General features: G+C 39.8%; 1 protein-coding gene across 2 annotated transcripts in view; it reads left to right on the top strand.

Moving 5' to 3' along the window:
- dner (delta/notch-like EGF repeat containing) overlaps window positions 1-13,551 on the top strand; it is a 78,753-nt gene that overhangs the window by 59,015 nt on the left and 6,187 nt on the right. Inside the window, exons 7-8 of one of the 2 annotated variants that reach the window (XM_061719172.1) lie at window positions 1,577-1,690; window positions 11,088-11,321. In XM_061719172.1, the coding sequence (XP_061575156.1) occupies window positions 1,577-1,690; window positions 11,088-11,321 (348 nt within the window). The remainder of the gene's footprint in view (window positions 1-1,576; window positions 1,691-11,087; window positions 11,322-13,551) is intronic. The other variant, XM_061719173.1, reaches the window with a different exon arrangement.

Genomic DNA, 13,551 nt, shown 5'->3' with positions numbered 1-13,551 from the left:
ATGAATTTGTCAAGGTCCTGCTGAGACATTAGTCCTTTGATCCGGGAGATGTTCTTCAGTGATAGAAGGCCGACTTTCTAATTGTTTTAATATGTCTCTGAAAGTTCAGCTCTGAGTCCATGACTACACCCAGATTTCAGGACTTATCAGTGGTTTATACCTGTAGCTGTGTGCTGACTTTTAAATGATCTTCTTTTGGTCCAAAAACAACTACTTTAATTTTATTTGTGTTCAACTGAAGAAAATCATGGCACATCAACTCATTCATTTGTTCCATGTACTCAACATTTGTATGGGCTCATTGTCACCTGGTGACATTGTAATGTAAAATTGTGTAGTTATGGTAACTTATCTTGTTGTTTATCATTATCTGAGCTAGCAGAAGTATGTACTTGTTAAATAGGAGGGGTTCTAGGACAGAACCTTGGGGAACTTCACATGTAATTTTGGTTCTGACGCAACGTTACCTATTGACACAAAGTAGTCCCTGTCCTTTAAATAAGACTCAAACCGGTCAAGTACTGTGCCAGAAAGTCTGACCTAATTTCCTAGTTGCTCTAGCTATATACAATGGTCTATATAGTGTCAAATGCTGCGCTGAGGTCCAATAATACCAGCACTGTGGTTCTTCCATAGTCAGTATTTATGTGATGTCATTGAACACCTTGACAAGGGCAGTCCCAGTGCTGTGGTGGCCATGAAAACATGATTGGAATTCATCAGAGCGGTTGGTCAGAGTTAAGAAGGTATTTCACTGTTAAAACAAAGCTTTTTCAATAAACTTACTGATGAACGGAAGATTTGAGATGGGTCTGTAAATTTGCATAAGCAACTTGTCCAGATTGTTCTTTTTCAACAGTGGTTTGATGACTGTTGTCTTCAAGGTGTGGGGAAAAACACCTGACAAAAGGAATGAGTTCACTATTTGAATCAGATCAGATGCCATGACGGGAAAATCTTTCTTGAAGAAAGCTGTGGGTAAAATATTGAGACAACGGGATGATGAGTTTAACTGATTCTTTAACATCCTCCAGGTGTTTGTAGTTGATATGGTAAAATTGTGTCAATACTTCCAAATTGGTTTATTTTGGAGTCAGCACTGTTCCTGGACTTGGATACACTGACTGCTTTTCTAATCTTTTGGATTTTCTCAGCAAAGAAGTTGGCAAATTCATTGTAGGCCTTAGTAGAGGGAAGTTCAGATGCTACTGACGGAGGAGGATTTGTTAACCTCTCCACAGTAGCAAAACATGACTATTATTGATATTTTGGTTGATGATTTCAGAAAATAAGGATTTCCTTGCTTTCCTCAGTTGTAAATTATATTTGTGAAGTCTGTATCATAGTGAACCTGGAATCTAGTCAACACACTCCTTTTTACATTTGGTACTGGTGGGGCATTACTCCACGGGGAAACAAGAAATAAACACAGTCTTTCATAATAGTTCACATTTCATAGCATAAAAAAAAGAAATAAAAACACCTACATGAGAGCGCCTATGAAGCTGTTAGCCAACACAAAAGTGGTGTGTGTCTGCAGCTCAAACGTTCTGATCATAAATGGTGTGTTTGCCAGGTTATGAAGGGGAGCGCTGCCAGCTGCTGGTTGACCACTGTCTCTCCCAGCCTTGCAAGAACGGAGCCAGCTGTTTCAGCAGCCTGGCGGGCCCCAGGTGCTACTGTCCCGAAGGTAGGGAGCCAATTATTCAGCATTCAGGTGTAGGTGAGTATTTGCTGTAAATGAATCCGGGCGCATGTGTGAAGCTGCCAGAAATGTGTGGTTTGTGTGCCCGTAATAGAACTGGCCCTGCAACAAGCTAACAATGTTTGTTTATCTTCGTGAGGAAGAAGCAGAGACAAGACAAACATGCAGAAGTAGTTTCTTGCATCCCAAAATAGCCAGTGTATTTTTTTTTTCTCAGTTCAGTATGCGTGCTGAATATTTGACAGTATCTATGCCACTGCGATGCTTAATTTAAACTTTCCTCCTCCACTCTAATTAGTCCTCCTGTAGCCTTAGTGACCTGCATCAGCCTCTCTGGGGAAATCTGTGACTGCAAAACGTATGCATTTCTCAACAAGAGCGCACTGGCCCGCGACAAATTCAAGCCAAATGCATGTATGCACATCTACAAGAAAGGCAAAACATTAAATAATAATGCATAAGGCCACGTATGCCAATGACAAGGATAGAAAACTAGAGCGGATGGGCAAATTGTTTTGTTGTTCCAGTTATAACTCACAGCAGGCTGTTTATTGTGGAGCCGGAAGAGGCTTCATTAACAAAAACACAGCTGCCAATAAAATGAATAAAGAATGAAGGTCTCCACTGAGTATGGGAATTCATAATCACTGCTCGTGTGTTTGTATGCATAAAAGTTAGAAACAGTGGTGAGGGCAGGGTTGAAGACTACACCTGCAGAGTACATGGATTCTTTGTTCATTCAATATCCTGTCCATGTATTTATTCAGAAGTAGCTGGTAATTAAGAAAAGAGAAAACTTAACAACAGGGCACCTGAGAGAACAGGTTAAACCTTGCAACATCATAACTCATTTTATTCTTCTTAATGGAAGTCATGTGATTACATTTAAATCGGATGCATGCATTCAATTTGTAGCCCCACCCAAGCTGTGTAATAAGTTATCAATTGATAGCTAGATAATTAGTCATAATGCCGACCAACACTCACAGACCCCAGCAGGAAAACCTTCCCCTTCCCAAGCTGGAGAGGGTTGAACAGCTATGTGTAGGACTACTACACGACTCTGCTGGGTCTTACCTTCATGAGAAAAAATAATAAACTAAGACCAAGAACAAGACTCTAATCATGACTTTAGACTTCCTCCCAAGTTTGTTCGGTATAGGTAATGGACAGATTAATACAGATGTGTTTCTGTAAATGTATCAAAAAGGGAAGACTTGAATGTGTTTGAATGCAGAGAAACATTTTGTGTAGCCAACTGATGTTTGTACCTGAAAAACATTAAACAAGTGTCTTTGTAGGAATATTAGCTCAAGAACGTTTTACATATAATTTCTGGTGCATCCTTTCTACAGATGGACAGATGTCAACAGATTCAGAACAGAACAACAAAGACAAAAGAAACAAAGATGATTTGTGATCTAATTTATATAACCCTTTAGTTGTTTTTTTTTTTACACTTGTGGCCTCCTTTTTTACATATATATAAACAGCCAAATCATGTTTATTCATTTTTAGCCACGCATTATTCTCCCAACCCCATAAATCTCCTCCAAATGATCTTTCAGTATTTCTACAACCAATAAAAGCATGACAACTTCACAATAGCTGTTGTCAGGGACCATCAGCTTTGTGGTCTCTCCAGCCACGACAGCATGAGCTACATCTTTATTTGCTGCTGTCAACTTGCCCTAATATTTTCTCTTCTGTTTTTCCTTTCTTTGTTTCAGCTGCATTTGTAACAATGCATTTATACTTAAATGAATATGGTTCGCACTATGAAACCATTCAAATGTTAGACTTCTTTGCACCAGGAGACATGTTTCTTTTATTAATATCATGTTTTCCTCTCCCACACTGCACATGATGCCAGTTCTATGAATAAGCTCTCCCTCAGGATATCTTAGATCTAAACTAAGAGTTGTTACAAAACACAGGTAACGCAGGTGCACCTCTGGCAAAGTGAGGCCTACCCCTATTCTTGACGATCAAAAAAATAACTTTGGAAGTGTAATAACAATGTTACCATACCATCTTTATGTTGAAAGCACTTTAAGGTGCTACAGTGGACCAAAGCGCTGTACAGTGATGTTGTGGAATACATTTTCTTGAAAATTGAATAATTGAGACATTGAATGATGTGACTGCACCCAAACATGATGGTGTGCGTGTCAGTTAATGTCCTTAGTCTTATTATCAACAGTATGATGTCCTGTTCTTTATGTTTCATTGTTAAATAGTTGCGCTTACAGATATAAAAGGGCACCAATTTCATTGAATTATGAAATAGGGAGTTGAGATCGGCAAAATATGTATTTATAGGGTGTCTGGCTACCATATAAAATGGGGTATTTATAGTGTATACTGAGGCAGCATGGTGGATCAGTGGTTAGCACTGTTGCCTCACAGCAAGAAAGTTTCTGGTTCAACTCCCTGGCCCGGCGGGAGTCTTTCTGTGTGGAGTTTGAATCTTCCCCTCATGCATGGATTCTCTCTGGGTACACTGCTTTCTCCCACAGTCCAAAAACATGCATGTTAGGTTGATGGAGGATTCTAAACCTCCTGTAGGTGAGTGTGTCTGGTTGTTTGTCTATATATGTAGCCCTGCGATAGACGGGTGACCTGTCCAGGATGACCCCTGGCTTTTGCCTGTAATGAGCTGGGATAGGCTCCAGCAGACCCCGTCACCCTGTACAGGCTTAAGCAGGTATGAAAAATGGATGGATAGTGTAAACTTTAACAAGTATAATGTAATTAAAAGAGGAAGAGGACCACAGATTAAGAAAGATCTGGTGAAACACAGTTTGTGCAGACTAGTTTTGAAGCCCATTTTTGGAGCTCTGGTTAATGCCATATTGGCCAAAGATTACTCTTTCTAATCCCAGTTAATATGAAAATTGGCAAATGAGTAAAACAACAAAATGCGACAGTTGGTTGGAACATGCCCACCTTACTTTGTTTATCATAACCTATCTATATTAGCATAGTTTAACTCATGATAACCTATGATGCTAACATTATTTTACACTCATTCTGAAGTAACCTGTCCATCGATTTTTATTTCAGATGTTACTCTCTTAAGTCTTTACTCACAGCTCAGAAGTCAAGTTCACCAATAATGCTAATAACTAAATAGTAAGTAACCAAAGTGATGTGCAGCTATTTAAATACTAACTCCAACAGAGTGCGATGCAGCTGCAATCAGAGGTGGCACATGTAGAAGTACTGATCCACGTTCTGTACTCATGTGAAAGTAAGTACAGTCTTTGATTTGATTTGATTTATTTTATTTTTGTACATGTAAAAAAAACACTTCATGAGAAGTTTAAGAAAACAAAACAAAGAATTTCATCCTTTAAAACTTGCTATCTTGATTGTGCCAAAAAAAGTCTTAAATGCATTTAAGTAGAAAAAGCAAAAAGTACTAATTATTTTTTGCCGTCAATGATAAAAACATCTTTCGATAACTCAGCAAAAGAAAAAAAATCAGACACAAAAACCAGGAAATTCATCCTTTATCAACCTGCAGAGTGCTGGTACGGGGAGCAAAGACGGATCCAGTCTGCTGCCAGTTAAAAATAGTTAAGACTAAATTGACCATTAGCATTGCTTAAGTGGTAAAAAGACTTCCATAAAATGATAAGTAAGATAAAAACAACTGAAAGCAGACTTTAATGTTATGTGTTTTTTTTTCCAAATTTGATAGCCTATTCTTGTACACCAGAAGTTCTTGGGTTTTAGGTTTGCACAAGACACGCAGCATTGGCCATGAATCGTTCTTGGAGCCAACGACATCAAACAGTTCTGCTCAATCTGGCCATGGATGGGGAATGTCTTGCTTTTCTGAGTCTGCTGTCGTTGTTGGACTCAACAATACTCCTTGGATTCCTTATTCTTCCATGTCGCCCTGCAGATTTTCTCCCCATCATAACGCGTACACTCACCCGATTCCCCTCTCTAGTTAGTAGCGTCTTTTATTCCATTTCATTATCTGTGGAGGTTGGAAAAAGTAACTAGTCTGTTTTGATAATGTAAGGAGTAAAAGTAAAAAGTCTTTAAAAATAAATAAATAAAAAAACACTCAAGAAAAGTGCTCTCCTTAAGTACAGTAACAAAATATTAGTACTTTACTTCCCACCTCTGGCTGCCACCGATGAAACAGCCTAAATCACATATAGATTTTAAATTTTTGAAATTAGATGTAGCCACTTGGGTGGGAGAGAGAGAAAGGCAAAATAAAGTATCTGTTTGCTACCTCAACACCACTGACAGCACCGCGCACTCACTGACTCGTCTCACTTGGGACATCAACATCTCAGGGGCTTGGTGTGGGCCACAGATTTGCTTTTCTGCAAACCTGAGTTCAACAGAGGAAGTCACACAGAACAAACGTAGAGCTGATCCAGCACCTTTGCCCAGACATTTCTCAGCTTCAAGTGAATTTAAAATGAGGATGCATTTTTGTCCAGTTTTTCTATACCTCGTTACATCTGAGCTGCTGACTGTACTGTAATCAATGTGACACTTTTATGCGACAATGTTTTACCCTTAAACCTTTATGCAACTTCAGTTTGATTATACAGTGTTCTTATGTTATGAAGAACTGCCATTAGCCATGATTTGGTGAGAGGGAATCTGCAGCGCCACCATCTGTTCTAGCAGCAGAGCTGAAGGACGTGGCTGGGGCAAGGTGGATGGACTGAATGGGAATGTCACTCGTGCAACAATGTTCTCCAGATGCACTGTTACTAGATTAGTACATTTAAAATCTTTTTTTGGGGTCAAAATTAATTCAAAACAGTAAATGTGTTGCACTTGTACAACAGTATAATTTAAAATAAAATATTATCATTTTGTCAAGTACAGGTCACCTTAGAAGAAGTCATCAAATTTCTGGCTAAAATAATGTCATTTAAGATATTTTTACTGCTGTCAAGTGGAAACATTTTGCTATTCCATATTGTTTTTTCTGCGAGCCTGATCATTCACGATGTCTTTTGCTATAGTGATTAAACCTAGGGGAAAATTTTTAAAGCCAATATTGAGAGTGGAGTAACATTTAATTCTCACATTTATATGGGCACATTCATTCAGTTTTAATACAGATTTTAAAATGTAGAAATGGCCAAATTAATCAAAGTTTACTTCTGTGTGTACGTCTAAGATTGCTTTAATGTCACTTCAAACGTAAAGAAGAAAGTGTAACATGCTTACATCGACCTCTCCCACTTGTACAAACAGAAAAGAGTGTGAAGCGTGAATGTCAGTATTGTGGCTGCCTCAAGTCAGAAACAGAAAGGTGGAGGAGGGAGTGGGATGGCTAAATTTAAGACTTTAACCCCTCAGTGGGTTTGAATGCCGGGAGCAAGAATTAATAGGCTGTTTTCTGGTAGCTGGGACTTATACATGTGCGCCCCTTCAGGTAGATGTATGGAGCTGAGAATAGATGAGGACATGGAGAGTGACTGAGCATAACTTCTGTATCAGAGAACAGAAGCTAAAATGGAAACAAGGGAAGAATCTGTGACAGAAAAATATACATTCATCATAGATCAAACTCATGGATACATTCAACATATGTTGATGGGGGTAAATTGAAACCAAAATGTTTCTGTGGACACAAAGAACGAAGAGAGTTTCTTTAGACTGTGACTCACTGCTCTTGTCCTCCTGCCAAATGATACACTTTCTCCTCACAGTGAAAAACACTCTTGCAGATCAATGGATGCTTGTGAGAGATCTATTCATTAGTCCAATGGAGCGTTCTCTCTGGTGCAGTCAGCACCGGGGTTTTACCACTGCGTTACCGTAAACCAGAGGAGCCACACATAGTATATCACCACAAATACTTTGCATGCACAGAGCACAAGCCGTCTCCTCTGCACTGTACACTGCAGTCCTCATGGGAGGTGAAGACGGAGAGAGACGGGAAAAGAGATGAGGCTATTTTTAGAACCTGAGGGTAGGTGACAGAGGCAGAGGCTCACGAGATAATGAGAAGACGTGAAGAATCACACACACACAAACTCTACACTGCCTGTGAGGCTGTTTTATCTCTGCGTTTAGCAAAAGACAAAAAGGAGTAAAGGAAAGGAAATAGAAAGTGTTTGAGTGGGTCATTTTGGGATGGAGACAGCAACTGAATGAAAGCAGGTTACATGCTCTGTTTCTTTAAGAAGCTTTGTCGTTTAATTGGAAATAAAAATCATCTTTTTTGGCAAAAAGAAAAAAGAAAATGAGAGCGAGAGGCACCCACCCATTTTCTGTACCATCTTCATGCTGCTCACGGTTGTAGGAATCTTTCTCACCTCCCCACCGATGACAGCTGGTGGGACAGATTTCCTGTTCATCACTGTGACAAGCAACCGTGTGTGCCGACTCCCACGGACAGTTTAGAGTCAACGTTTAACTTAACACTCATGTTTTTGGACTGTGGAAGGAAGCTGGAGTACCCAGAGAAAAATCACTCGGCGAGACCAAGCAAACTGCACACAGGAAGTCTCCGGCCAGGATTCAAACCAGTCATTTTCCAGCTGTGTGGACACAGTTCTGACCAGCAATGCAACCAACAATCTGCTGAAACAACATCAACAAAATTAAATAAAATCAAACTTGGTAAATTAAGCATTTTTACAATTCAGAGATCATTAAATGTGGTTTAAAACATTCAAGAAAGTGTGTTGGCTTGGCTTCTGCAGCCGGCCTGTTCCCCAGACCCAACAAACCCGGTCCCATCAGGTACGATTGGAAACTGTTGCCCAGAAGAAAAGATATGTATACAAGGAGTTAAAAATCAGTGGACACATGATATCAGCCCAGTCTTATGGCAAAACGTGTAACAGGAAAAGTAACAAAACCATTTGTATTTATGAAATTGACTTGGACAAATTAGTTGGTGCCGCTAGAAGAAATGTAAATATTTTGACCACCCTGTCACTTTAAACAAAAGTGGGTCCTGCAATTAGCATCACAGACGTCTTCAGTTTTGCGTTGAGTCATTTTGCCTATTTTAAGGATTAAAGTTACCGTGTTTGGTATAATGGTGTTCACAGGACTGGGGCCAAACTCCTTGGACATGGCTGCAAGAGGAATATTGATGACAAATTGAAGAGACAGATTATAGGAATGGTAACCAAAGAGCCCAGAACAACTTGGGCCAGACAAAGTCAGTGTCAGGTCTCACCTGACACGGTTTCAACACAAGTGGATGACTGAGGACTCCTCCACTGTTGAAAGGAAATCATGAAGGAGCCAGACTGAAATTTGCCAAAATGCATATTGACCACTCACAAAGCTTCTGGGACAATGTATTTTGGACAGATGGGACAAAACTGAAGCTTTTTGGCAAGTCACATCAGTGCCACGTTCACAGTTTGTATGTACAGCTTATCCTGCCCATTTAGACTCAGCCACTTTAAGTTCACCTGGGGTATCTAATAAAGTTATAATCAAAACACTAGCAAGCAATCAAAGAAAAGAAGACTGCAGATGAATATGGAGGAGGCTAAGTTATGTTTTGGAACTGCTTTGCTGCATCTGGTACAGGATGTCTTTAAACGTTGCAGGGTACAATTAAATCTGTAGACTTTCAAGACATTCTGGAGTGAAATGTGCTCTGAGGGTTTGGTCTCAGTTGCAGGTCACAGGTCCACTAACAGGCTAGTGGCCAAAAACACACAATTATAAACAGCTATTACTGTAATGCTTTTGTATGACAGAACCCAGGGAAGACAGACTGGTGCGAAGTAAGAATAGTTCTTAAAGATTTTAGACTGACCATGGATCAGTCCTAGTTCAGCATCCAGAAAGCTTCAATCCAAGCTACCAGAATCCCAAGAGCTCAGCAGAAATCTCTTTGATTAGCAGAAGAGAATCATTCAAAACCCAGAGGATACATACAGGACACTCACTGACGATCTGGCAAAGAGGAGCAGCGGGTGCACAGCATGTAAGGAGCTGCACCCCGGTAACTGATCACAGGCTTGTGTCACAGGGTTGCTTTCAACGTGGATTCAGTAAACCGGAGCTTCGGACCATGCCATATTGCTAAGAACTAAATTCTGCTGAACGTTTGTAGAAAGAGCTAAAACATGCAGCCAAAAGAAAAAAAAACTCAAACCAGAGACAGCTGGAGCAGTTTGTTCATGTGGATTAGACCAAAATATCAATCTACAAGTGTAGAAGTCTCACTGAGAGTTACAGAAGTCCTGGATTGCAGTAAGTGCAACACAATATGACAAATTTGAGGGTCCTGTTATTTTAGTCCAGGCCAGTTTCATGTTATGTTGAACCACAATTCAAAAGCAATGTCTGATTTTCATCAGTCAATGTTCAGTTAATTATTATTACTCCATCAGTTTCAGGTTATTTCAGTAACCATTGTGGTTTTTTCTTTCCTTTATGGAGGAATACCTACAATAGTGTCTTGTAATGTTCCTTAGATATAAAATAGCTATGTTGAATAACTGAAATATTGAAACCGAAATATTTTTAAAGTTTTAACTGGCCATCTGTTTTGTTTTAAGATAATTATTTTGTAAGATTTTCTAGTAATCCAGCAGGTATAGACAGTTAGAAGGAGCCTGATTTGGAACGAAAATACAAACTTCAGTTTTACTGTGATTAAACGGAAGAAGAAGAAAAAAAATTCAGGAACATCAAGAGCCTAATCTCCAGATAACTGCGTTGAGTAGTAAAATGAAAGATCTAGAGCCATTTTACAATTCATTAGCGTAGCAGGTAGCTGGTAAAACAAGCAGCCAAATTCTTTTAAAAAGGAGGCAAACAGGAATTGACTCCTGAGATAGCCCATAATTCACAGGAGCAAGAAGGCTGCACCACCAATAATTGGAATTAAAATGCTTCATTCAAGAACAAAAGGAGAAAAACCTGCTTAATGCTTCAGTAAAGACCCAATTTAGTTCAGTCAATAAGAATAATAAGACCAGTTGATATTTATTTATTGAAGGCAGCACACACATTTAGAGGGGCTAAATTATATTTTTGAGAAAATCAATGTTAATTTAAAAGTTGGTTCTTTGTTTCTGTTGCAAAGAGTGTAGGTTAGCACACTATGGTTATAAGACAAATGGATAATTTACAGTTAAGTCTTGATTATAGACTTTTTCCGATAAGATCTACACCACCCGAAACCCTGAATATCCTGCAGCTTCTTGCTCAACCTGCTCCACAGCATCTGTGATCCACACACACAGTATAGATTATATTATTGGCACTGATAACATTTCACAATATTTTTGTTTCCAGAGCTTCGGTATTCTTTCAGGTGTATAAGGACATTGATTTACAGATTTTTTTTCTCTCATCTTTTTTTATGTTTACTTTTTTTGTTTCCCTCTTTGCCCTCCCATACATCTCCCAGGTTACCAAGGTGCTGCATGTGAGCAGAAGGTGGACCCGTGTGCCTCCAGCCCCTGCCATAACAACGGCACATGCTACACCCAGGGCCCGAGTCCCTTGGGCTTTGGCTGTAGCTGCACAGCGGGCTTCACGGGCCCCACATGTGGTCAGCTGGTGGACTTCTGTGCCCTGAACCCCTGTGCCCACGGCGTGTGCCGCAGTGTGGGCAACAGTTACAGGTGTCTGTGCGTGCCAGGTGAGCTGTAGTCTCGGACATTTAAAACAGCGATTCCCGACCTGGTTCCCGGGGGGGAACGGTGCCCTGCATGGTTTAGATGTGTCCCTGCTCCGACACACCTGGCTCAAATCAGTGGCTCATTCACAGGCTCGTGCAAATATTGATGACAAGCTGTTGAGGCCTTGCATTACTGTGAATCAGGAAAACATCTAAACCATGCAGGGGAACAGGGTTGGGAAACAATGATCTAGGACAGGGATCGGCAACCCGCGGCTCTAGAGCCGCATGCGGCTCTTTAGCGCCGTCCTAGTGGCTCCTGGAGCTTTTTGAAAAATGTTTGACCTTTTTTTTTTACCCTTTTTTCCGTTTTTTTTTCTCTTTTTTTCTCTTCTTTTTTCTCTTTTTTTCTTCCTTTTCCCTTTCCTTTTTAATCTCGATATTTCAACTTTTTTCTCGAAATTTTGACTTTTTTCTCGACATTTCGACTTTTTTCTCGAAATTGACTTTTTTCTCGACATTTCAACTTTTTTCTCAAAATTTCGACTTTTTTCTCGACTTTTTTCTCGAAGTGGATAATGAAAAAAAACTCTTCCTCCAGTAATAACTAATATAGAAACATGCAGCATGTGTTTCCTTCATTCTAAGGCTTATACAAGACTTTTAATTTTTTGCGGCTCCAGACATATTAGTTTTTTGCGTTTTTGGTCCAATACGGCTCTTTCAACATTTTGGGTTGCCGACCCCTGATCTAGGAGGTCAATACTTTCAGTTGCAGCTTTGGATGCTGACGACAACTGATGTCATTCTTCTGTAGGCATCATAAGCCAGATTTAGCCAAGGTCATTTGGAGGTTATCTTCTTGTCTATTGACAATGGTAATGACCTCATAGCCCTCTCCAGATTGATAGTATTGTCTTAAAACATGAATGCTTCAGACTAGCAAACAGCCAAAACATCTGCTCTGGCTGCAACTCACCCTTAATCATTATGGAAGCAGTAAGGGTGTGGCTAGTATTTTTATTTATTTATTTTTTCCCCAGAGTGCTTTTGCATTTTGGGTTTGCTTTTGTGAGACAGCTACTGGCATGGGGTAATGAGCCATCTGTTGGGTTTAGTCTTTATATGTAAAACTGTAGAATTTACAGAGACTTTACTTTCTTTTTTACATGACAATATATCTATTTTTGAGGTTTTTTTTTAATTAAGCTTTATCCGGCATCTCACACTCCACTTGTCTGTATCTGAACTGGCCAGGTGAGGTGGTTTCAACATCTGGTTAGCATGCCTTTCAGACATTTCTAAAGGGCATTTTTCACTGTTGGGACAATCCCAGGATGTGCTGGAGAGATTATATCGATTGGCTGGAAGAACTGGAGGAGGTGGCTAGTGAGAAGGAGGTACTGGACCACTGATCAGACCGCTGTCTTCAATAAAAGGACATGGAAGAATTAGATGAGCAATCAAAGCTGGAAGAACAAAACACAAAGTATAATCATTGTCCCTCTTAAACTCTCCACCAAAACAAAAATGGCACCTGTTTTGCCCTGTAAGCTCTCCTGAGCCTTCTGCTCCTGCATGCCTTTGATATGCCGTCACAACGAAATTCATCCATGCCTTCAAGATATACTTTAAATTCTGAACTTGCCTCTATCGCCACTCTAAATCTTGCTTTTGAACCAACTCGTAAAGCTTTTTGTGATATCTAAAAGAATGGTGGCTTGTAGCAGAGGTGCAGTGGCAGTAAATACGCTCTGCCTCAGCGATGAGTTATTTTTAGATAGGAAGATCGTGCCGCTGCTGCAGATGCCTCTGTGATCAAATCAATTGGGCGGAATGATGACTTGTCATTATCTACTGTCTTGCAATTACCTTGCTGGGATGGAGAGATTGATGACTTTCCCAGTGGCCCATCATCATAATTTTACACTTTGCCCCTACAGCTCTCTGTTTATACAAGCTGTCAGTAGACTGTAGACGGCATTCAGCATCTTTATCTCCTATTTGATGCCCACATTCATCCTCTATCACCACAGATTCAGTTTCAAGTTTTTTTTTGCAATTAGTCTGAAAATATTAAGATTAAGTAAGATAAAGATTGTGTGTGGTAGCTCAGTGTGAACACCTTGAGTGGAAATACCACAATGGTTTGATGGAGGCAGAGTTTCTGCAGGACATAGGTAAAATGTGGTATTGCTCCTTTTTCCATTTGAAAACATACCTGTGTTTTAATATTCTGTCCTTTTTTATT

This window comes from Cololabis saira, chromosome 4 (genome assembly GCF_033807715.1).
Source record: "Cololabis saira isolate AMF1-May2022 chromosome 4, fColSai1.1, whole genome shotgun sequence".
Lineage (NCBI taxonomy): Eukaryota > Metazoa > Chordata > Actinopteri > Beloniformes > Belonidae > Cololabis > Cololabis saira.
The sequence above is the reverse complement of the archived record's forward strand: the minus strand, read 5'-3'. Positions and strand labels throughout refer to the sequence as shown.